Consider the following 27286-nt stretch of genomic DNA (forward strand, 5'->3'; position numbering starts at 1 on the left):
AGTTGACTATAATGTGGTAAAGGATCCTACTCTTACCAGTCGTCTGCTGCTATTATTTTTTCCCCTATCAACATTTATATGGCTCAGAGAACTTTAAGGGGTCGTTTGGTAGGGTGTATAAGAATAATGCTAAATAGAGTGTATTAGTAATGCTTGTATTAGTTTTGTTTGGTGTATTAAAAAATAGTATGCATTGCATAATTTTAAAAAAGATTTGACGCAACTTCAGCTTACTGGGGACATGACCTTAGTCAGGAAGGTGTGGAGGACACGTATTAGGATAGATGATTAGTAGGTGGTGTAGTGTTGTCTTGCTTTGGGTAGTTGGTGTTTGCCATTGCACTGGTTGTGTTAATGTAGTTCTTGTTTTGATATTCTTTATAAATTTATTATTGTCTTCAATAATCTATCCTAGTAAGTTGTTCATTGTGTTTCGGTTGTTGTACCTTTTTTTTTGTTGATTGTTGCTCCATTCTGGTAGACTTTGCAGTTTGCACTTTTGTGACTTGCTATATTTTCTACTTTGTATCTGGGATTGTTGCATTTGAGCCGAGAGTCTTTCGGAAACAACCTCTCTATCTCCACGAGGTAGTGTAAGGCCTGCCTACATTCTACCCACACTAGACCCCACTTGTGGGATTTCACTGGGTTTGTTGTTGCATAAGATTTTTTTAAAAATATTTATTACAAAGATACCCTCCACAAATATGTGGAGAAAATATAAAATTTTTTTAGGTGCAATTGGGTCTTTAACCATGCTAATGCATGCATTAAAGTCCCTTGCATTATAATACCATGGATTTTCATAGGCTGTGTAAGTGTACCAAACAAGGTGCTATTAATATACAAAACTAATGCATGCATTATTTCTTCTAATATACTTATACCCAACGACTCTTAAGTGTCATTTCCATATGATGGCCTTATAGATGACAAAGGGGCCTTACATGATTCAAAATGGTAGCTTCTGTATTCAAAGTGACCCTCAATATATAAAAGGACCTCATTTGTAACAGTTAGCTGTTTTAGTTATTTTTATGAGCACAGATATGTTGGTATTTACTATTTTTTTTGGGATGGAAATCTGACCGCTTGTGAATAGCTAAGGATAACTTTTCATATTTTACTAGGGAAGTCAATAAAGAAACGGATGGAAAAATTCTGTTGAAGAATAATGACGTTGTTTTCTAATTTTTCCCTTAATGAGTAAATGTGATAGAAATGATTTTTCTTATCCAATATGTGACACCATAAGAGGGTTGTGTTCAATTGGAAACTATTGAAGAAATCAGAGAGTAAGTCATAAGTATCTCTGAATTGAACTGAAAGTGGCAATACCTAAATGGAAAAATGATATATTACTAACTAACATGGTTCCTTCACTTGGCTTGAAGTGCCTGTATTAAATGGGTATGGGCATTTGTGCAGAATCTTCAAATTATGCCGAAAGTTAGCAAAAAGTTGCATGCACCTATAAATTTATAATTCATGAAATATAACTTATTCCTTTTTTTCATAAAAAATAACCGAACGCATATGGATAGCTATATTTCCGTCATGTATTATTTTGGGGATATACCCTATAATGCAGTTAGAGTATTACTCCATTTGTTTATGTGAATAACCATGGTGTTTGGGCTAGCTTGTGCGCACAGAGTATTACCCAATTTTACATGGCTATAGTTGACTGAATGGAGGTGGACTACTGTGTTTTCATTGTACAAACAAGGGTGATATCCAAAATTGTAATAATTATAGGGGTATCAAATTGCTAAGCCATACTATGAAGGTTTCAGAGAATCAATTTGGATTCACGCTGGGGTGTTCGACTACTGAAGCCATTTACCTTGTGCGGATAATGGTGAAGTATAGGGAAAGGAAGAAGGACTTTATATGGTGTTCTTTGACCTTGAAAAGGCCTATGACAAAGTCTTGAACGATGTTCTCTTTGAGGTATTTGGAGGCTAAGGTGTTATGATGGTGTATATTATTATGGCGATAATAGACATGTAGGATGGAGCTAAGACTTAGGTTAGAACGGTCAATGGTGGGAGAACACTTGGAGCACTTCCTAGTTGAGATGGGGCTACATCGGGGATCAGTACTCCCCTTTTCTATTAGCCTTAGTGATGGATGAGTTGACACAGTCTATTTAGGAGGAGGTTCCTTGGTGTATGTTATTTGCGGATTACATAGTATTGATTGATGAGACACTAGACTGAGTTGATGCTAGGCTGGTGGTTTGGAGTCGAGACTATGGAGTTCAAACGGTTCAGGTTGAGCAAGACTAAAATAGATTATTTAGAGTGCTAATTCATTGTTGAGTTGGATGATGCAAATGTGGAAGTGAGGCTTGCCACACAGGCTATCCCAAGAGAGAGTTTTAAGTATCTTGGATCCCTACTCCAGGGTAGTATGGACATCAACGATGATGTTTCTTATCGCATTGGGGCGACATGGATGAAATGGATGCTTGCCTCTAGAGTCTTTCTGTAATAAGAAGGTACCACCTAAACTTAAAAAGGTAAGTCTTATAGAATGGTGGTTAGACTGTCCTTGTTGTATGGGGTGAAATGTTGGCCAGTCAAGAACTCACATGTCTAGAAGATGTTTGTTGCGAAGATGAGGATGTTGAGATGGATCTGTGGCATACTAGGAGCGACAATATTAGGAATGAAGTTATTCGGGATAATGTAGGAGTGACCTTTGTGGTGGACAAGATGAGGGAAGCTAGGTTGAGATGGTTTGGGCATGTGCAAAGGAGGTGATTAACGCCCAGTAAAGAGGTGCGAGAGGTTGGTTGTAGGGGGTACTCAGAGGGGTAGAGGTAGGCCGAAGAAGTGTTGGGAAGAGGTGATTACACAGGACATGACACAACTTCATATTGCCGAGGACATGGCTCTAGATAGGAAGAAAAGGAGGTTGCGTATTAGGATAGAAAGTTAGTTGGGGTGAGTGTTGCCTTGATGTGCGTAGGGTTAGGCTTGTTAGTGTATGAAGTAGTACTAGTCGTACCTTTGTAGTTCTTGCCATATTTTGTGTTGTGTTTTCGACCACACTATTTTGTTGTTATTATTGTTCCTTTCTTTCTTTCTTTTTGACTGTACCCTACTTTTCTTATTAGCGGTTATACTTTCTTCATTATTTTCTTCTTCTTTTACTTTTGGATTTGATGTCTTGAGCCGAGGGTCTTTCGAAAACAACCTCTCTACCTCTTCGAGGTAGTGGTTAGATCTGCGTACACTCTACCCTTCCCAGGCCCCACTTACTGGGATTTCAGTGGGTATGTTGTTGTTATTGTAATAGTTGATTTTATATGGAATTGTGAAGGTTTTCTACTTGGATTATTTTTCAGATTATTTTTTTCCCTGAGGAATGATGAAAGTACAAGTCCTTAGTTTTAGGGTGAAATTGAGATTACATGTCTGGATGGGGAAAATTGTTATGGTTTGGTAAACTAATCTAGATAAGCCATATGATTTTTCAGATTATTTTTTTCCCTGAGGAATGATGAAAGTACAAGTCCTTAGTTTTAGGGTGAAATTGAGATTACATGTCTGGATGGGGAAAATTGTTATGGTTTGGTAAACTAATCTAGATAAGCCATATTACATTCAAACAATCTGGTGAATCATTAAAGTTGACATTGTCATTACAAATTAAAATAATGGACGGAACAAGAAACTTAAAAGCATTTCACTTTGAAGAGCTTTGAACAGAGTGACTGCCCAAGAGTTTTGACAACAAAAAAATAGGAAGAGCAATTGTAAGCCTTCTCTGATCTTGGTAATATATAATGTGAAAACTGTGAATATACTGCATCCTGAACTTGGTGGAGTGTCCCATGGGCAGCTATAGCTGTTGCCTAAAAGTTTCTTTTGGAGCGAGTCTCTATATTTAAGATCTCTGCTCCATTTGCCATTCTATTCATCGTACTAACATTATAGTGCAACTTTGTAAATATTTTTCTGCTCTTCCTATTTCTCCTTTTTGATGTGCTTCAAAAATGCAGAAGAAATACTGGAACAAGTTAAAACCAACACACAAGATAACTATAATGGACATCTTGTTCTCTGTGTTAGAGTTTGCTGCATCATATAATTCGTATTCCAATCTGAGATTGCGGATGCGCCAAATACCTGCTGAAAGGTTGGCATCATTTGCTATGTTATTTCCACAGATTCAATTTTCTCCTCCTTTTAAAACCAATATTTTTCAAATTGCTTCCAAGTTGTGTTTGATTTACCTTATTGTTGCACAGGCCACCATTTAATCTTCTCCGCCAGGAATTAGCAGGAACTTCCATCTATCTTGATATCTTACAGAAGACGACAGCTGGGATCAATTCTGTAAGGGAAGAATCAACTGAAACTAGCGTTGCTCAGAGTGGAAATAGTTTTATGAATAATGATGCAGCTTCTAGTGATAAGTTTCAAGAGCAGGGATCAATTAAAGAAGATAAGTTTCAACAAATTGCAGAAGAGAAACTGGTGACATTTTGTGGACAGGTTCTGAGGGAGGCATCTGAGTTCCAGTCCTGCACGACAGAGAGTGCTAATATGGATGTTCATCAAGTTCTGGAATTGCGTTCTCCAATCATTGTTAAGGTTGGGAGTGCATGATTTGTTAAAGTTTCTAGCTTTGTCTTTATTGCCTTTTACTGCCTTTAACTAACTAATGTGTCATCAAGGCTTTGGTCTAGTGGTAAGAGCTGTGATGAGTGTTCTAGGTGCCTGTCACGGGTTCGAACCCTGTCACGGACAAAAGCATGGTACTTTAGTGGAGAGGGTAGGGTGTGTGCTCATTATACATTGAGTTTCAAACTGTGCACCACTAACCCTCGGGGATTTCTTGGTTACAAAAAACTTATTTCAGTTAATCATCAAATTCTTTTTTGGTAGCTCACTTCTAGTAAGCCTCTTCTTTTTTTCCCCTTTGGAACTTGTAGAGGGTACATATTGTTAAAACATAATTGAACAGATAAAAGTGTCTCCTTTACAATAGTTTTAAATTTTAGATGAGGTGGTCACATAATTCAACGTGGTATCAGTTCAGATATAGGTTTTAGGCTCAAAATCTTACTGCCACCATTAACAACAGCATTTCTTCACACTTGATTAAATAAAAAAGATTTTGGCTTTCATGTGAGGTATGTTGAGAAATATTAAATAAGAAGAGTGTCTCCTACTAATAGTTTAAACTTTTAGATGAGGAGGTCACACTATTGAACAAGAAAACATGTGTTACGATTGTAGCATATGGCTTCATTGCTAGTGTCACATTCAATATAGAAATTTGGCAATATTATTTCAGCCAACAAGGTATAGTTTATGCTGTACAAATCTGCTGGTTGCTAGGGGATCGAGTCCATCAATCAACACAAACTTGGAAGATGCTGGTTCTCATACCAAAGCTGAATGCTTTGCTCATGACTACGTTATACCCAATTGACCATCAGTCTCTGTTAGCATCATTCCCTTTAATGTTAAGATATTTTAGCCTTAGAAATCTCACAATCTCTCTTGGTTATTGTTTCCTTCTAGACAAATTTCTCATTTTTCAATAACAGAAAAGTGTTCTATTGTTAAGACAGAGACCACTTTGGGTTGAATCACCCTGTTCCTGACTTACTATTCAAAATCATACTGAAGTTTCAGTATGCTACTTGAAACTCTCACTTCTTGTTTCAATCTGTTTTTCTTCTCCTTATTACCCTCTCCAACACCTGCTCTACCACATCATTATTGCTATAAACTCAGGAGGTACTGGTGCGTTGATGGTACTTTTTGCTTTGAATTGGGTTTGTGTCACATTTCTGAGTTCTGTACATTCATTTTCTGTTAATTTCTATTAGATTTAGGAATTGCAGTGGTGGTTTTCTCATGCATTCTTTTATTTGAATTGTCTTTCAGGTGCTGAGGGGTATGTGCTCTATGAACAGCCAAATATTCAGGAGTCATCTTAGAGAGTTCTATCCTTTGATTACTAAACTTGTGTGTTGTGACCAGGTAATCTTTTCCCTAAAATGTTAATATACAAAAGAAGTCTTAATTAATTTCTTAATAGTAGCTCTTTGTATGAAGTGTATTTTTGCAATGGTAATGATACTAGTTGGGACTATAATCATCGTGGATAATGGGTACCAGTTGCATGTGAAATCATTCTCCACATCGCAAGTAATGGGACCCTTTCTGTTTTAGTTTATTGGAAAGATCAGCTAACCTAAACTGTTTGTAGTCTTAGTTATACCCCTGAAACTTTTTGTAGTTTTAGTTATCCCCCCTGGACTTGACTATTGATAGGATTTACCGTCTTCCTTCCTTTCCCCTTGGACAATGCCCAAGATGTGAGAGACCCTGCCAGGTGAATTTGTTTGAACGCCTTTATGTAGGCTAAGTTTTTTTAATTAGCAAAACAAAAAATTTTGCTTGAGAAAGAAATAAACAGTTGAAACAACTAGTCATTGCATATCAAGAAGAAATACACAGCTGAAAGTCTATTATTAGGCTTAAATGATTTTTTATTCAGCTAAAGATAATGGAGTTTTGGCCATTATTTTTAACAAATATGCAGTTGGAAATTGCTATTAATCGTTTTTTTCCCGTCATTCCAAATTGCTAACTGTCTTGTTCTACTTCAGATGGATGTACGTGGATCCCTTGCAGATCTTTTTAATATGCAGTTGAATCCGCTGTTGGCTTAAGATGTGTTGAGAGTCAAGTGAGGCATGATTTTCTATAAAAAGCTCAGGAGGCTGAATCGATAATTGACGTACTACTACTCTCTACTGTTTTCCTCAGCATATCGATATTTTAATAGTTTCTTCAGGTTAGATTTGAAGACTTGTAGAACAAACTCCCTCCTCTTGCAATAGACGGAGAGATAAGATTCACACATATGTATGTACACCGTTATGATAGTGACAATTTTGTTGAAGTTGCAGAAAATAACTGCCTTGATTGTGCAAATTAGGCATCGATTTTATCAGTCTTTGTTCCTAATTTTTTCTGAAACAGTTGCAGGCTTATGTATGTTAGAGGCCTAAACATAAGTATAGAGTGATATTACGCTACTGAGAGTCATTGTAATGTACTATTTGAGTTAGTTTACTCAGATAAACGAAGGTCTTGCCTGTGTTTCCTAAACAGGTTATATTGATGTAGTGAGTTTGTAGTGTTCTGTCTGTAGTCTCACTATTGTAGAATAATGTAATTTTTATTCTTTCTTGTATTGAAACTGTTAAAATTTCGTACAATGCTTCATCACTTTTGAAAGGTTTACCTAACATATAGTCCGAAAATCTAACATATATTTCTTCAAAGGTGTATCAAGGAAAAAGAACTCTTGTGTTTAGTCGTTTTTTGACATTTCTTGCTTGAGTTTTTTGACCAGCACCCGAGATGGGAGACTAGTCGGTTTTGGGACTCCCATCTAAGGCTTAGTCATAGTTAAAGCTGTTAATATTAGATTAAGGCTTAGTCATAGTTAGAGCTGTTAATATTAGATTTGTTGAGCTAACCCAATCTTAATCGACGTAGTCGTTTTTTCCATATCAATAGTGATGAATAAGCATGGAGGTTAGCTCTGTTAATATTAGATTTGCTGAGCTAACCTAATAGTTTCTTCAGGCTATATAATTGACGTAGTCGGTTTTTAGCCATATCGATAGTGATGAATAAGCATGGAGGTTAGCTCTGTTAATATTAGATTTGCTGAGCTAACCTAATAGTTTCTTCAGGCTATATAATTGACGTAGTCGGTTTTTAGCCATATCAATAGTGATGAATAAGCATGGAGGTTAGTTATGTTAATATTAGATATGCTGAGCTAACCTAATAGTTTCTTTAGGTTAGATAATTAAACTGTTTTTTTATCGATTTTCGTGTGCTATAGTCCATGAGATTTTTATGATCTAGAATTCCGACATGATTTTTGTCAAAAAACTACATAGACGTCCATTATAATTTTATCTATGGAGTCATTGGTTACTACAATAAAACAACCTATTTTTAAGGTCAAATGATAGCTGGTAAACCCTTCATTTTGCTGATTTTCATGTGCTATAATCCACATCGTTTTTTGTGATCTCGAATTCGATATGATTTTTGCCAAAAATTTGCATGGATGTCCGTTAAAACCTTATCTATTGAGTTAGTTGGTCATCACGGTCAAAACGAACCATTTTAGAGGTCAAACGAGTCCTAGAGCAAGTAAACTCAATTTTACTTGCTACTCCGCCATCTTTTTTGATCTTGAATTTTGACGTCTTTTTTCCTGAATATTTACCTGTACGTCCATTAAGACCTTAGCTATAAAGCCGGTTGATCACCACAGTCAGAACGATCTATTTTCAAGGTCAAACGAGACAGAGCAGGTAAACCCCTCATTTATCGATTTTCATGTGCTATAGTCCATGTGATTTTTGGTTGTCTGAAATTTCGATGTAATTTTTATTGAAAATTTACATTTACGTCCATTAATACTTTATTTATGGAGCCTGTTGGTCACCACGACAAAAACAACCCATTTTCAAGGTCAAACGTCCCCAAAACAGGTAAACCCCTCATTTTACCATGTGCTATAGTCCATCATCTTTTTTGTTGATTTGAAATTCTGACGTGATTTCTGGAGAAAATTTACATGGACGTCTGTTAAGACCTTATCTATGCAGTCGGTTGGTCTCTACGACCAAAATGACCATTTTCAAAGTCAAACACGCCCAAAGCAGGTAAACCCATATTTTGCTATTTTTCCTGTGCTATAGTTTATCATATTTTTTGGTGATCCAGAATTTCGACGCCTATTTTCTAAAAGTTTACCATTATGTCTGTTAAGACCTTAGATATAAAGTCGAATGGTCAGCACGGGCAAAACGACTAATTTTTGAGGCCAAACGAGCCCAGAGCAGGTAAACCTCCATTTTGCTAATTTTCATGTGCTATAATCCCCCATATTTTTTTGTGATCCAAATTTTCGACGTCGTTTTTGCTAAAAATTTACCTTTACGTTCGTTCAGACCTTAGCTATGGAACTGGTTGGACAACATGGCTAAAACGATCCATTTTCAACGTCAAACGAGCCCTAGAGCAAGTAAACTCCTTATTTTGCTATTTTCGTGTGATATAGTCCATGATATTTTTGTTGATCCAAAATTTCGACGTAATTTTTGCCAAAAATTTAAATGGACGTCAGTTAAGACCTGATCGATGGAGCAAGTTGGTCACCACGGTCAAAACAACCCATTTTAAAGGTCAAACAAGCTCAAGAGCAGGTAAAACCCTTATTTATCGATTTTCGAGTGCTATAGTCCACAATCTTTTTTAGTGATTTGGAATTCCGATGTGTTTTTTGTCGAAAAATTACCTGAATTTCCATTTAGACCTTATCTATAGAGCGAGTTGATCACCACGACAACAATGATTCATTCTCAAGGTCAAAGGAGTCCTAGAGTAGGCAAACCCCCAATTTTGCCAATTTTCATGTGCTATAAGCCCATCATTTTTTTGGTGATCCGAAATTCAGATGTCTTTTTTGTCGGAAATTTACATGTACGTCAGTTAAGACCTTACATATGCAGTCGGTTGGTCACCACAGCCAAAACGACTCATTTTCAAGGTCAAACGAGCCCACAATAGGTAAACCCCCAATTTCGCTAATTTTCGTATATTATAGTCCACCATTTTTTTTGGTGATCTAGAATTTTGACATCTCTTTGGCCAAAAAATCACCTTTATGTCTGTTCAAACCTTAGATATGAAGTCGGTTGGTTAAAACGGCTCATTTCAGAGGCCAAACGAGCTCAGAGCAGGTAAACCCCCATTTTGCTAATTTTCTTGTACTATAGTCCACCATTTTTTTGGTAATATGAAATTTTGACGACTTTTTGTCAAAAATTTACCTCTACATCTGTTAAGACCATAACAATGGAGCCGGCTGGACACCACGGCCAAAAAGACCCATTTTAAACGTCAAACGAACCCTAGAGGAAGTAAAGCCCCTATTTTGCTATATTTCACGTGCTATAATCCATTGAATTTTTGTTGATCCCGAATTTTAACGTATTTTTTGCCAAAAATTTAAATAAGACGTCAGTTAAGATCTTATCCATGGAGCATGTTGGTCACCACGGTCAAAACAACCCATTTTAGAGGTCAAACGAGTCCCAGAGTAGGTAAACCCCAATTTACTGATTTTCGAGTGTTATAGTCCATCTTTTTTGGTGATCCGAATCTCCAATGTTATTTTTGTCGAAAAATTACATGGACGTCTGTTTAGACCTTAGCTTTGGAGCCGGTTGGTTGCCACGGCCAAAACGACCCTTTTTCAAGGTCAAACGAGCCCAGAGTAGGTAAATGCCCCATTTTGTTGATTTTCTTGTGCTATAGTCCATGAGATTTATGGTGATCTGAAATTCCAACGTGATTTTTGCCGAAATATTTACATGGAAATCTGTTAAGACCTTATCTATGAAGCTAGTTGGTCACCACAGTCAAAACAGTCCATTAAAGAGGTCAAACAAGCTTTAGAGCCGGTAAACCTCCAATTTTGATAATTTTCGTGTGCTATAGTACACCATTTTTTTGGTGATCCTAAATTCCGACACGATTTTTATCGAAAATTTACCTGGACTTTCGTTACGACCTTATCTATGGAGCAAGTTGGTTACCATGACCTAAACGACTCATTTTAGAGGTCAAACGAGCCTAAAGCAGGTAAAACCCCAATTTGTCAATTTTCGTAATCTATAGTCTACCATCTTTTTTGGTGATTCAGAATTCTGACGTGATTTTTGTTGAAAAATATTCTTGGATGTCTGTTCAGACCTTATCTATGAAACTAGTTGGTTAGTACGACCCAAACAACCCATTTTAGAGGTCAAACGAGCCTAGAGCAGATAAACTCTCAATTTCACAAATTTTCGTGTGCTTCCACCATCTTTTTTAGTGATACGAAATTCCGTCATGATTTTTGCCAAAATTTTTTCTGGACGTCCGTTAAAATATTGTGTTCGAAGTCAGTTGGTCACCACGGCCAAAGCGGCCCATATTAGAGGTCAAACGAGCCCAGAGCAGGTAAACACCCCATTCTATCAATTTTTGTGTGCATAGTTCACCATCTTTTGGTGATCTGAAATTCCGACGTGATTTTGCCAAAAATTTGAATAGACGTCCGTTAAGACCTTATCTATAGAGCCAGTTGATCACCACCGTCATAACAACCCATTTTAGAGGTCAAATGAGCCCAGAGCAGGCAAACTCCCAATTTCGCCTATTTTCTTGTGTTATAGTCCACTATCTTTTTTTGGTAATCCAAAATTCCGACGATTTTTTTGCCAAAAATTTACCTATACATTCGTTCATTCCCTATTGATGGAGCTGGTTGGTCTTTACGGCCAAAAAGGTCAATTTTCAAGCTCAAACGAGCCCAGAGCAGGTAAATTCTCCATTTTACCAATTTTCATGTGCTATGATCGACGAAATTTTTGGTCATCACGAATTTCGACGTGATTTTTGCCGAAAATTTACATGAACTTCCGTTAATACCTTATCTATGGAGCCAGTTAGTCACCATAACAAAAAGATCCATTTTCAAGGTCAAACGATCCTAGAGTAGGTAAATCCCCCCATTTTATCAATTTTCCTATGCTGTAGTCCACTATCTTTTTTGGTGATCCAGAATTCTGACGTGATTTTTGTCAAAAATTTTCATGGACGTCCGATAAGACCTTATATATGAATCCACGGCCAAAACAACCCAATTTACAGGTCAAACGAGCCTAGAGCAGGTAAACCCCCAAATCATGCCAATTTTCATGTGATATAGTGGGCCATCTTTTTGGTGATCATGAATTCCAACGTCTTTTTAAAAAAAATTTACCTGTACGTACGTCAATACCTTAGCTATGGAGCCGGTTGGTCACCTCGGACAAAACGACCAATTTTCACGGTCTACGAGCCCATAATAGGTAAATCCCCCATTTTGGTATTTTTCGTATGATATAGTCAATGAGTTTTTTGGTGATAAAAACTTCCAATGTAATTTTTATCGAAAAATTACATAGACGTCCGTTAAGACCTTACCTATGGAGTCAATTAGTCACCATGACAAAAACAACCTATTTTAAGGTCAAACGAGCCCTAGAATAGGTAAGCCCCCATTCTGCCAATTTTTGTGTGCTATAGTCTACCATCTTTTTTGGTGATCTGGAATCTCGACGTGAGTTTTGCCAAAAATTTACATGGACATCCTTTAAGACCTTATCTATGAAGCTGGTTGGTCACCACGGCCAAAACGACCCACTTTCAAGGTCAAATGAGCCCTAGAGCAAGTAAACCCCCAATTTTGCCAATTTTCTTGTGCTATAGTCCATCGTTTTTTGGTGATATTGAATTCTAAAGCTTTTTTCCAAAAATTTACATGTACGTCCGTTAAGATCTTAGCTATGAATCCGGTTAGTTACCATGGCTAAAACGACCCATTTTAGAGGTCAAACGAAACCTAAAGCAGGTAAACCCCCTATTTCGCTCATTTTCGTGTGTTAGTCCAAAGTCTTTTTTGGTGATCCAAAATTATGAAGTCATTTTTACCAGTAATATTCCTCTACGTCCGTTAAGACCTTAGTCGTGGAGTCGGATAGTAACCATGCCAAAACGACCCATTTTCAAGGTCAAATGAGCCCCAAAGCAGGTAAACTCCCCATTTGGCTAATTTTCGTGTGCTATAGTCCACCATCTTTTTTCATAATCTAGAATTTCGACATATCTTTTGCCAAAAATTTACCTCCGTTAAGAACTTAGCTATGGATCCGGTTGGCAATACAACCAAAATGACCCATTTTCAAGGTCAAACGAGCCAAGAGTAGGTGAACCCCCTATTTTGCCGATTTTCATGTATTATAGTCCATGTGATTTTCGGTTATCCAAAATTCTGATGTGATTTTTACCAAAAGAATTAAATTGACGTCCATGAAGACCTTATCTATGGATACAATTAGTCACCATATTAAAAACGACCCATTTTCAAGGTCAAACGAGCTCTAGAGCAGGTAAACCCCCCCATTTTATCGATTTTTTTATGTGGTATAGGACATCGAATTTTTGGTGATCCATAATTCCAACTTGATTTTTGAAATTTACATGGACGTCTGTTAAGACGTTATCTATGGAGCCAGTTAGTCACGATGATGAAATGACCCATTTTAGATGTCAAACGAGCCTAGAGCGGGTAAACCCCATATTTCGCCAATTTTTGTGTGCTATAGTCCACTATCCTTCTTGGTTATCCGGCATTCCAATTGGAATTTTTACTTAAAATTACATGGACGTCTGTTAAACCCTTATCTATGGAGACGGTCGGTCACCATGGAAAAATGACTCATTTACAAGATCAAACGAGCCCTAGAGCAGGTCAACCACCCCATTTTATTTTTTTTGTATGCTATATAGTCCATGGGTGTTTTGGTGACCTAGAATTTTGACGTGATTTTTGCCAAAAAATTACATGGACGGGCGTTGAGACCTTATCTATGGAGCCAGTTAATCATCATGGCCAAAACGGTCCATTTTAGAGGTCAAACGAGCCCAACAGTATGTAAACCCCCCATTAAGTCGATTTTCATGTGCTATAGTCCACCACCTTTTTGGGTGATCCGTAAATCTGACATGACTTTACAAAAAATTTACATGGGCGTTGGAGAAAGTTGGTCACCACGGCTAAAACGACATATTTTAGAGGTCAAACAAGCTTAGAGTAGGTAACCCCCCTATTTTGCCTATTTTTGTGTGCTATAATCCACAATATTTTTTGGTTATACAGAATTTCGACATAATTTTTACCAATAATGTACATGTACATCTGTTAAGTCCATATCTATGCATCCAGTTTGTCACCATGACAAAAATTACCCATTTTCAAGTTCAGACGAACCCTAGAGTAGGAAAACTCCATATTTTGCCGATTTTCCTCTACTATATAGTCCATGAGAATTTTGGTGAACTGAAATTCCTATGTGATTGTTGCCAAAAATTTACATGGACGTTCGTTAAGACCTAATCTATGGAGCCAGTTAGTTAACATGGCCAAAACGACCCATTTTAGAGGTCAATAAAGCCCTAGAATAGGTAAACCTCTCATTTTGCCAAGTTTCATGTGCTATGTATACCAACTTTTTTGGTGATCCGGAATTTCGACGTGAGTTTTTATCAAAATTAACATGGACGTTCGTTAAGACCATATCTATGGAGACAATTGGTCACCATGGCCAAAACGTCCCATTTGAAGGGTCAAACGAGCCCTAGGGAGGTAAACCCCATTTTTCGATTCTTGTGTGGTATAATCCACCATATTTTTTGGTAATGAAGAATATCAATGTGATTTTTACCAAAAATTTACATGGACGTTCGTTAAGACCATATCTATGTAGACAATTGGTCACCAAGGCCAAAACTGCCCATTTTAGAGGTCAAACGAGCCTAAAGAAGGTAACCCCCCCCACCCATTTCGCTAATTTTTGTGTGTTATAGTCCACCATCTTTTTGGTTATACGGAATTCCGACGTGATTTTTGCCGAAAGTTTACATGGACGTCTGTTAAGATCTTATCAATGGATTCAGTTGGTCATTACGGAAAAAATGACCTATTTTCAAATTGAAACGAGCCATAGACGAGGTAAATCCCTATTTTTCCAATTTCCGTGTGCTATATATAGTCCATGGGATTTTTGGTGATTCAGAATTATGCGTGATGTTTGCCAAAAATTTACATGGATGTTCGTTAAGACCTTATCTATGTAGCCAGTTGGTCACCATGACCAAAATGACCCATTTTAGAGTTCAAACGAGCCATAGAGCAGATAAACCCCCTCCCCATTTTACCGATTTTCGTGTGCTATAGTTCACCATTTTTTTGGTGATCTAGAATATCGACGTGATTTTTGCCAAACATTTACATTGACGTTCATTAAGACTATATCTATGGACACAGTTGGTCACCACGGCTAAAACGACCCATTTTAGAGATCAAACGAGCACAAAAGTAGGTAAATTCTCCATTTTGCCAATTTTTGTGTGCTATAGTCCACCACCTCTTTTGGTGATACGGAATTTCGACGTGATTTTTGCCAAAAATTTACATGGACATTCGTTAAGACCATATTTATGGATGTTATTGTTCACCACGGCCAACCAACTCATTTCAGTGGTCAAACAAGTCCAGAGCAGGTAAACCCCCTATTTCGCCAATTTTCGTGTGTTATAGTCCACTATCTTTTTTGGTTATACAGAAGTTTGACATGATTTTTGCCAAAAATATATATGGACATCCATTAAGACCTTATCTATGGAGTTAGTTGGTCACCACGGAAAAATGATCCATTTCAAGGTCAAACAACCCATAGAGCAGGTAAACCCCCATTTTTTACCGATTTTTGTAGGCTATATAGTATATGGGATTTTTGGTGATTCGATATTCCGATGTGATTTTTACCAAAAATTTACATGGATGTGCGTAAAGACCTTATATATGAAGTGAGTTTGTCACCACGACCAAAATGACCCATTTAAGAGGTCAAACGATCCCAAGAGGAGGTAACCCCCCCCCTCCCATTTTGCCGATTTTCGTGTGCTATAGTCCACCATCATTTTTGGTGATCCAGAATTGTGACATGATTTTTAATGAAAATTTACATGGATGTTCGTTAAGACCATATCTATGGATACAGTTGGTCACCACAGCCAAAAAGGTCCATTTTAGAGGTTAACTGAGCTCAAAGCAAGTAAACCCCCTATTTTCGCCAATTTTTGTATGCTATAGTCCACCATCTTTATTGGTTATACGGAATTCAAGGTGATTTTTGCCTAAAATTTACATAGACGTCTGTTAAAACCTTATCTATAGACCCTGTTTGTCACCACAGACAATATGATCCTTTTTCAAGGTCAAACGAGCCTAGAGCAGGTAAATTCCACATATTATTGATTTTCGTGTGCTATAGTCTACCATCTTTTTTGGTGATCCAGAATTTTGAAATCTTTTTTGTCAAAATTTACTTGTACATCCGTTAAGGCCTAGTTATTGGAGCCGGTTGTTCACCTCGGTCAAAAAATCCATTTTCAAAGTTAAACGAGCCCCATAGAAGGTAACCCCCCCCCCAATAGTCCATGAGTTTTTTGGTGATGTGTAATTCTGACGTGATTTTTAACGAAAATTTACATGGACCTCCGTTACGACCTTATCATAGAGCCTGTTGATCACCACGGCAAAAGTAACGCATTTTCGAGGTCAAACAAGCCCTACAACAGGTAAACTCACCATTTTGTCGATTTTGATATGTTATATATAGTCCGCTATCTTTTTTGGTGATTAAAAATTTTGACTTGATTTCTGCCTAAAATTTACATAGACGTTGAATAAGACCTTATTTATGGATTCAATTGGTCAACACGGTCAAAACGACCCATTTTAGAGGTCAAACGAGCCCCATAGATGTAAAACCCTCATTTCACCAAGTTTTGTGTGTTATATTCCACCATTTTTTTGGTGATCCAGAATTTTGAAATTTTTTTGCCTTAAATTTACATGTACATCTTTTGAGACCGTAGCTCTGGAGATGGTTTGTCACCACGGCCAAAATGACCAATTTTCAAGGTCAAATGAGCCCCAGAGCAGGTAACCCCCCATTTTTCCGATTTTCGCGTGCTATAGTCCATGGAATTTTTGGTGATCCAAAATTTCGGCATAATTTTTGCCAAAAATTTACATGGACATCCGTTAAGACCTTATTTGTTTAGCCAATTTGTTACAACGGCAAAAACGACCCATTTTCAACGCTAAATAAGTCCTAGAACAAGTAAACCCCTAATTTTACCAATTTTCGTGTGTTATAGTCCACCATCTTTTTTGGTAATCTTGAATTTCAATGTGATTTTTGCCAAAAATTTATATGGACGTACATTAAGACCTTATATATGGGGTCATTTGTCACCATGTCGAAAATGGCCCATTTAAGAGGTCAAACGAGCCCTAGAGCATGTAAAACCTCGAGTTCGCCAATTATCGTGTGCATAAGCCACCATTGTTTTTGGTGATCCAGATTTTTGACGTATTTTTTATCGAATATTTACTTATACGTCCGTTAAGACCTTAACTATGGATCTGGTTGGTTACCATGGCTAAAACGACCCATAAGGTCAAATGAGCCCAGAGTAGATAACCCCCCATTTCACTGTTTTTCGTGTGCATAGTCCATGGGTTGTGGATTATCCGGGATTACGACCCATTTTAGAGGTCAAACGAGCCCTAATGCAGGTAAACCCCCTATTTCACTAATTTTCGTGTGTTATAGCATACAGTATTTTTTGGTGATCCAAAATTCTGAAGTCATTTTTACCAGTAATATTCCTCTACGTCCGTTAAGACCTTAGTCGTGGAGCCGGTTGGTCACCATGCCAAAACGACCCATTTTCAAGGTCAAACGAGCCCCTTTTGCAAATTTTTGTGTGCTTTAGTCCAGTATTTTTTTGGAAATCCGAAACTCTGACGTGATTTTGCCAAAAATTTATATGGACGTCCGTCAATAGCTTATATATGGACTCAGTTTGTCACCATGAATATAACGACCAATTTTAGAGGTCAAATGAGCCCCAAAGCAGGTAAACTCCCCATTTGGATAATTTTTGTGTGCTATAGTCCACTATCTTTTTTCATAATCTGAAATTTCGACATATCTTTTGTCAAAAATTTACTTGTACATCCGTTAAGAACTTCGCTATTGAGTATGGCCAAAATGACCCATTTTAAAGGTCAAACGAGCCTAGAGTAGGTGAACCCCCCATTTTGCCGATTTTCATGTATTATAGTCCATGTGATTTTCGTTTAACCAACATTATGATGTGATTTTTACCAAAAAAAATTAAATTGACATCCATGAAGACCTTATCTATGGAGCCAACTAGTCACCATATTAAAGACGACCCATTTTCAAGGTCAAACGAGCTCTAGAGAAGGTAAACCCTCCATTTTACAGATTTTCATATGCTATATTACATGGAATTTTTGGTGATCTATAATTCCGACTTGATTTTTGAAATTCACATGGACATCTGTTAAGGCCTTTGCTATGGAGCCAGTAAGTCACGAGCCTTGAGCGGGTAAACCCCATATTTCGCCAATTTTCGTGTGCTATAGTCTACTAACTTTTTTGGTTATTCGGCATTCCAATGAGAATTTTTACTAAAAATTACATGGAAGTTTGTTAAACCCTTATATATGGAGCCAATTGGTCACTATGGAAAAAATGACTTATTTACAAGGTCAAACGAGCCCTAGAGCAGGTCAACCACTCCATTTTGCTGATTTTTGTGTGCTTTATAGTCCATGGGTGTTTTGGTGACCTAGAATCCGACGTGATTTTTGCCAAAAATCTTCATGGACGGGCATTAAGACCTTATCTATGGAGCCAGTTAATCATCATGGCCAAAACGGTCCATTTTAGAGGTCAAACGAGCCCAACAGTATGTAACCCCCCCCATTAAGTCGATTATCATGTGCTATAGTCCACCATCTTTTTGGGTGATCCATAATTCTGACATGACTTTTATCGAAAATTTACATGAATGTTCATTAAGACCATATCTATGGAGAAATTTTTTCACCACGGCTAAAACGACACATTTTAGAGGTCAAACAAGCTTAGAGTAGGTAAACCCCCCCCCCCTTATTTTGCCTATTTCTGTGTACTATAATCCATAATATTTTTTGGTTATAAAGAATTTCAATGTACTTTTTGTCAAAAATATACATGGACATCTGTTAAGATCATATCTATGGAGCCAGTTTGTCACCATGAAAAAAATTATCCATTTTCAAGTTTAGACGATCCCTAGAGTAGGAAAATTCAATATTTTGCCGTTTTTCCTCTACTATATAGTCCATGATATTTTTGGTGAACTAAAATTCCTATGTGATTATTACCGGAAACTTACATGGACGTTCGTTAAGACCTAATCTATGGATCCAGTTAGTTAACATGGACAAAACGACCCATTTTAGAGGTCAATAAAGCCCTAGAATAGGTAAACCTCTCATTTTGCCAAGTTTTATGTGCAATAGTATACAAACTTTTTTGGTGATCCGGAATTGCGACGTGAGTTTTTATCAAAATTAACATGGACGTTCGTTAAGACCATATCTATGGAGACAATTGGTCACCATGGCCAAAACGTCTCATTTTAAGGGTCAAACGAGCCCCAGGGAGGTAAACCCCCATTTTTCAATTCTCGTGTGGTATAATCCACCATCTTTTTTGGTGATCAAGAATTTCAATGTGATTTTTACTAAAAAATTTACATGGATGTTTGTTAAGAACATATCTATGTAGACAATTGGTCACCAAGGCCAAAATTGCCCATTTTAGAGGTCAAACGAGCCTAAAGAAGGTAAACCCCCCATTTCGCTAATTTTTGTGTGTTATAGTCCACCATCTTTTTAGTTATACGGAATTTTGATGTGATTTTTGCCGAACATTTACATGGACGTCTGTTAAGACCTTATCAATGGAGTTAGTTGGTCATCACGGCAAAAACGACCCATTTTCAAGTTGAAACGACCCATAGAGAAGGTAAATCCCTATTTTCCCAATTTTCATGTACTATATAGTCCATGGGATTTTTGGTGATTCAGAATCACGCGTGATGTTTGCCAAAAATATACATGGATGTTCGTTAAAGCCTTATCTATGGAGCCAGTTGGTCACCATGACCAAAATGACCCATTTTAGAGGTCAAACGAGCCATAGAGCAGGTAAAAATCCCTCCCAATTTTACCGATTTTCGTGTGCTATAGTCCACCATCTTTTTTGGTGATCTAGAATATTGACGTGATTTTTTCCAAAAATTTGCATGGACGTTCGTTAAGACCATATCTATGGAGGCAGTTGGTCATCACGACCAAAACGATCAATTTTAGAGATCAAACAAGCACAAGAGTAGGTAAACTCCCCATTATGCCGATTTTTATGTGCTATAGTCCACGACTTCTTTTGGTGATACAGAATTTCGATGTGGTTTTTGCCAAAAATTTACATGGACATTCGTTAAGACCATATTTATGGATACAATTGGTCACCATGGCCAAAACAACTCATTTTAGAGGTCAAACAAGCCCAGAGCAGGTAAACCCCCTATTTCTCAAAAATTCGTGTGTCATAGTCCACCATCTTTTTTGGTTATACAGAATTTTGACGTGATTTTAGCCAAAAATTCATATGGACATCCATTAAGACCTTATCTATGAAGTTAGTTGGTCACCACGGAAAAACTACCCATTTTCAAGGTCAAACAACCCATAGAGCAGGTAAACCCCCGTTTTTACCGATTTTTGTAGGCTATATACTATATGGGATTTTTGGTGATTCGATATTCCGACATGATTTTTACCAAAAATTTACATGGATGTGCATAAAGACCTTATATATGAAGTCAGTTTGTCACCACGACCAAAATGACCCATTTAAGAGGTCAAAAAAGCCCAAGAAGAGGTAAACCCCCCCCCCCCATTTTGCCGATTTTCGTGCTATAGTCCACCATCATATTTAGTGATCAAGAATTGTGATATGATTTTTGCTGAAAATTTACATGGATGTTCGTTAAGACCATATCTATCGATACAGTTGGTCACCACAGCCAAAATGGTCCATTTTAGAGGTTTACTGAGTTCAAAGCAAGTAAACCCCCTTTTTCGCCAATTTTTGTATGCTATAGTCCACCATCTTTATTGGTTATATGGAATTCCAATGTGATTTTGTCAAAAATTTATGTGGATGTATGTTAAGACCTTATCTATGGAGTCAGTTGGTCACCACGGCAAAAATGACCCTTTTACAAGTTTAAACGAGCCCTAGAGCAGGTAAACCCTATATTTTGCAAATTTTCATATGCTATATAGTCCATGACATTTTTGGTGATCCAGAATTCCGATGTGATTTTGCCAAAATATTACATGAATTTTTGTTTGGACCTTATCTATGGAGCTAGTTGGTCACCACGACAAAAACGACCAATTTTAGAGGTCAAACGAGCCCTAGAGTAGGTAAATCCCTTATTTTGATAATTTTCATGTGTTATACTCCACCTTTTTTTTTCAGAGATCCAGAATTTCGATGTGATTTTTGCCAAAAAAATCACATAGACGTTTTTTTAGTCCATATGTATCGAAAAAGTTAGTCACCATGGCCATAACGACCCATTTTAGAAGTCAAACAAACCCAGAGAAGGTACACCCCTCCGTTTTATCGATTTTTTTGTGTTATAGTTTGCCATTTTTTTATAATCTAGAATTTTGACGTGATTTCTGTCGAAAATTCACATGGACCTTTGTTAAGACCATATATATGGAGATTGTTTGTAACCACAACCAAAACAACCCATTTTAGAGGTCAAAACGAGCCCAAGGCAGGTAAACTTCCAATTTTGCCAATTTTCGTGTGCTATAGTCCACCATTTTTTTTGGTTATATGGAGTTTTGACATGATTTTAGCTGAAAATTTAGATGGACATCTGTTGTGGCCTTATTATGGAGCCAATTTGTCACCACAGAATAAATGACCCATTTTCAAGACCAAACACGAGTTCTAGAGCAGGTAAACCCCTAAATTTTACCCATTTTTGTGTGCTACATAGTCCATGGGATTTTTGGTGATCTGGAATTTCGACATGATTTTTACCAAATTTTACAAGGACATGCGTTAAGACCTTATATGGAGCCAATTGGTCACCACAATCCATTTTAGAGGTCAAACCGAGCCAAGAGCAGGTAAACAACCCATTTTTCTGATTTTTGTGTGCTATAGTCCACTATCTTTTTTTGGTTATATGTAATTCCGACGTGATTTTTGCCAAAAATTTACATGGACGTGCGTTAAGACTTTATCTATGGAGAGAGTTGGTCACCACGGCCAAATGACCCATTTTGAAGGTCAAATGAGCCCCTGAGCAGGTAAACCACCCATTTCACCATTTTTCGTATGCTATAGTCCATCATCTTTTTTGGTTATATAAATTCCGACGTGATTTTTGTTGAAAATTTACATGGACGTCTGTTACAACCTTATCTAGTGATCCAGTTTGTCACCGCGGCAAAAACGACTCATTTTCAAGTTCAAATGAGCCCTAGAGTAGGTAAGCCCTCTATTTGCCAATATTCGTGTGCTATATAGTCCATGAGATTTTTGGTGATCTTGAATTCCGACGTGATTTTTATCGAAAATTTACATGGATGTTTTTTAAAACCTTCTGTATGGACCCAGTTGGTCACCATGACAAAAAAGACTCATTTTAGAGGCCAAACGAGACAAAAGTAGGTAAACCCTCCATTTTGCGATTTTTGTGTGCTACAGTCCACCATGTTTTTTTGTGATTCGGAATTTTGACATCTTTTTTGCCAAAAATTAACATGTACACCCTTTAAGACCTTAGGTATATACTCGGTTGGTTACCACGGCCAAAATTACCCAATTTCAAGATCAAACGAGCACAGATCAAGTAAAACCTCCATTTTGCCAATTTTCGTATGATATAGTCCATAGGATTTTTGGTGTTTCAGAATTTTGACTTGATTTTTGTCGAAAATTTACATGGATGTATGATAAGACCTTATCTATGTATACAGTTGGTCTACACGGCAAACGATCCATTTACAAGGTCAAACGAGCCAAGAGTAGGTAAATAGTCAACATTTTTTTTGGTGATCCGGAATTGTGATGTGATTTTTACCCGAAATTTACATGGACAACCATTAAAACTTTATCTTTGGATCCAGTTGGTCACCATGGCCAAAACGGCCCATTTTAGATGTCAAACAAGCCACAGAGCAAGAAAACCCCTGATTTTGCCAATTTTCGTGTGCTCTAGTCTACCATCTTTTGGTGAATTCCAACATCTTTTTTAATTTACCTGAATGTACTTTCAGACCTTAGCCATGGAGCGAGTTTGTCACTTCGGCCAAAACGGCCCATTTTAGAGGTCAAACGAGCCCATAGCACGTAAATCCCCCATTTTCCCAAATTTCCTGTGCTACAGTCCATGGAAATTTTGGCGATCTGGAATTCTGATGTGATTTTTAATGAAAATATGCATGGACGTCTATTAAGATCTTTTCTATGGAGCGAGGTTGACACCAAGGCCAAAACGTCCCATTTTAGAGGTAAAACGAACCGTAGAGCAGATAAACTTCGCATTATGTCATTCTTCGTGTGCTAGTCCATCATCTTTTGTGGTGATCCAGAATTCCAACATGATTTTATCAAAAATTGACATGGACGTCCGTTAAGACCTTATTTATGGAGTCAATTCGTCAGCACGGCTAAAATGACACATTTTAGAGGTCAAACGAGCCCTAAAGCAGGTAAATCCCCTATTTCACTAATTTTCGTGTGTTATAGTATACAGTCTCTTTTGGTGATCCAAAATTCTGAAGTCATTTTTACCAGTATTATTCCTCTACGTCCGTTAAGACCTTTGTCGTGGAGCCTGTTGGTCACCATGCCAAAACGACCCATTTTCAAGGTCAAACGAGCCCCTTTTGCAAATTTTCGTGTGCTTTAGTCCACTATTTTTTTGGAAATCCGAAACTCTGACGTGATTTTGCCAAAAACTTATATGGACGTCCGTCAATAGCTTATATATGGAGTCAGTTTGTCACCATGAACAAAACGACCAATTTTAGAGGTCAAATGAGCCCCAAAGCAGGTAAATTCCCCATTTGGCTAATTTTCGTGTGCTATAGTCCACCATCTTTTTTCATAATCTGGAATTTCGACTTATCTTTTGCCAAAAATTTACCCGTACATCCGTTAAGAACTTAGCTATGGATCTGTTTGGTCACTACGACCAAAATGGCCCATTTTAAAGGTCAAACGAGCCCAGAGTAGGTGAACCCCCCATTTTGCCGATTTTCATATATTATAGTCCATGTGATTTTAGGTTATCCAAAATTCTGATGTGATTTTTACCAAAAAAATTAAATTTACGTCCATGAAGACCTTTTCTATGGATTGAGATACTGATGCAAGTTCTTCCCTTCTGAATCAGATAGATTCATATCTGAAAGAGGTTGACAATAAGTTCTTTCAAAACCAATTAGTCACCATATTAAAAACGACCCATATTTAAGGTCAAACGAGCTTTAGAGCAGGTAAACCCTCCATTTTACCGATTTTCATGTGCTATATTCTATGGGATTTTTGGTGATCCGAAATTCCGACATGATTTTTGCCAAAAATTTACATGGACATCCGTTAAGACCTTATTTGTTGAGACAATTTGTTACAACGGCAAAAACGACCCATTTTCAAGGCTAAATAAGTCCTAGAGCAAGTAAACCCCCAATTTTACCAATTTTCGTGTGTTATAGTCCACCATCTTTTTTGGTAATATTGAATTTCAACGTGATTTTTGCTAAAAATTTACATGGACATACGTTAAGACCTTATATATGGGGCCATGTTGTCACCACATCTAAAATGGCCCATTTAAGAGGTCAAACGAGGCCTAGAGCATGTAAACCCTCTAGTTTGCCAATTATCGTGTGCATAAGCCACCATTGTTTTCGGTGATCCAGAATTTTGACATATTTTTTACCGAAGATTTACTTATACGTCCATTAAGACATTAACTATGGATCCGGTTGGTTACCATGGATAAAACGGCCCATTTTCAAGGTCAAATGAGCCCAGAGTAGATAACCCCCCCATTTTACTATTTTTCGTGTACATAGTCCATAGATTCTTGGTTATCCAGGATTGCGATATGATTTTAGACAAAATATTTACATGGACGTCCGTTAGACCTCATCTATGGAGTGATTTTGTCACCACGACAAAAAGACCTATTTTCAAGGTCAAATGACCCTAGAGCAGTAAACCTCCAATTTTGCCGATATTCGTGTGCAATAGTCTACCATCTTTTTTGGTGATCAAGAATTCTGATGTGATTTTTACCTAAAATTTACATGGACGTCTTTCAAGACCTTCTCTATTGCGCCAATTGTTTACCACGGCCAAAATGACATATCTTAGAGGTTCAACGCGCTCCAAAACAGGTAAACCCCCCATTTTACCGATTTTCGTATGCTATCGTCCACAATCTTTTTTGGTGATATAGAATTATAACGTCTTTTTTTGCCAAAAGTTTACCTATATGTATTTTAAGACCTTATATATGGAGTCGGATAATCACTACGGCAAAAACGGTCCATTTTCAAGTTCAAACGAGCCCCAAAGTAGGTAATCCCCCCATTTTGCCAATTTTCGTGTGCTATAGTCCACCATTATTTTGGTTATCTAGAATTTTGAAGTGATTTTTGTAGAAAATTTACATGGACGTCCGTTTAAGCTTTATCTATGGAGCCAGTTGGTCACCACAGGCCAAACGACTCATTTTAGAGGTCAAATGAGCCTAGAGAAGGTAAATCCCCCATTTCACTAATTTTCTTGTGCTATATATAGTCCACCATCTTTTTTGATGATCAATAATTCTGATGTCTTTTTTTGTCTAAAACTTACTTGTACGTACTTTAAGACCTTAGCTATATATTTGATTTGTCACCACTACCAAAATGACCCATTTTCAAGGTCAAACAAGTCCAATGAAGGTAAACCCCACATTTTGCTGATTTTCCTGTGCTATAGTCCATGAGATTTTTGGTCATCTTGAATACCGATGTGATTTTTCCCAAAAATATAAATGAACGTCTATGAAAACCTTATCTATGGAGCCAGCTGGTGATCATGGCAAAAACGACAAATTTTTAAGGTTAAACAAGCCCAGAGCATGTAAATCCCCTATTTTGCTGATTTTTGTGTGCTATATTCAACCATCTTTTTTGGTATCCAGAATTTTGGCGTTGCAAAAAATTTACATGGACATCCATTAAGACCTTATATATAGAGCATGTTGGTTGCAACGACCAAAATGACCCATTTTAGAGGTCAAACGAGCCCCAAATCAAGTAAACCCCCAATTTCGCCAATTTTTGTGTACTATATTCCACCATATTTTATGCTGATCCAGAATTCCGACGTATTTTTTACTAAACAATTGCCTATACTTGCGATAAGACCATAGCTATGGAGTCGGTTGGTCACCATGGTTAAAACATCCCATTTTCTAGGTCAAATGATCCTAGAGTAGGTAAATTTCCCATTTTGCTGAATTTCATGTGCTATAGTCCATGGAATTTATGGTGATCCATAATTCCAACATGATTTTTAGAAAAATTTACATGTATGTCCGCTAAGACCTTATCTAAGGATCCTTTTCGTCACACAACCAAAATGACCTATTTTAGAGGTCAAACGAGACCTTGAGAAGGTAAACCTCCATTTTACCAGTTTTTATGTGCTATAGTCCACCATCCTTTTTAGTGATCCGTAATTACGACGTGATTTTTCTTAAAAATTTACATGGACGTTCGTTAAGACCTTATCTATGGAGCCAGTTGGTCACCACGGTCAAAACGACCCATTTTAGAGGTCTAATGATCCCAGAGTAGGTAAACCCCTATTTTGCCGATTTTTGTGTGCTATAGTCCACCATCTATTTTGGTGATCAGGAATTCTGATGTCGTTTTTGCCAAAAATTTGTATGGACGTCCGTTAAGACCTTATCTATAGATTCAGTTGGTAAACAAGGTCAAAACATCCAATTTTATAGGTCTAACAAGCCCAGAGCAGGTAAACTCCATATTTAGCCAATATTCTTGTGTTATAGTCCACCATCTTTTTGGTATCCGAATTTTCGATGTCTTTGTTGTCATAAATTTACATGAACGTCTTTTAAGACCTTAGATATGGAGCCTATTGGTCACCAAGTCCAAAACAACTCATTTTCAAGGTTACATGAGCCTTAGAGAAGGTAAGCCCCCCATTTTGCCGATTTTCGTATGCTATAGTTTTTGGATTTTTTCTGATCTAAAATTTTTCGACGTGATATTTGTTGAAAATTTACATAAACGTTTGTTAACACTATATCTATGGAGCCAAGTGGTCATCACAGAAAAACATCCATTTTAAAGGTCAAATGAGCCCTACAGTGGTAAACCCCCCATTTTGCTAATTTTCGTGTTCTATAATTCCCCTTCTTTTTTGGTGATTCATAATTCCGAAGCGGTTTTTGGAGAACATTTACACGGGCTTAAATTAAGACCTTATCTATGGAGCCAGCTGGTTATAACGACCAAAATTGCCCATTTTAAAGGTCAAACGAGCCCTACAGCAGGTAATCCCCCTATTTCG

At 37.3% G+C, this 27286-nt stretch overlaps 1 protein-coding gene across 2 annotated transcripts in view; it reads left to right on the plus strand.

The window, feature by feature from the left end:
• The window catches only part of LOC107007115 (brefeldin A-inhibited guanine nucleotide-exchange protein 5), a 37139-nt gene extending 29891 nt beyond the window's left edge, over positions 1 to 7248 (plus strand). For both annotated transcript variants that reach the window (XM_027913658.1, XM_015205589.2), the window contains exons 31-34: positions 4013 to 4149; positions 4262 to 4607; positions 5913 to 6008; positions 6641 to 7248. In XM_027913658.1, the coding sequence (XP_027769459.1) occupies positions 4013 to 4149; positions 4262 to 4607; positions 5913 to 6008; positions 6641 to 6703 (642 nt within the window). In that variant the 3' untranslated portion in view covers positions 6704 to 7248. The remainder of the gene's footprint in view (positions 1 to 4012; positions 4150 to 4261; positions 4608 to 5912; positions 6009 to 6640) is intronic.
• The last annotated feature ends 20038 nt before the right edge of the window (positions 7249 to 27286 follow it).

This window comes from Solanum pennellii, chromosome 12, assembly GCF_001406875.1.
Source record: "Solanum pennellii chromosome 12, SPENNV200".
Classification (NCBI taxonomy): Eukaryota; Viridiplantae; Streptophyta; class Magnoliopsida; order Solanales; family Solanaceae; genus Solanum; species Solanum pennellii.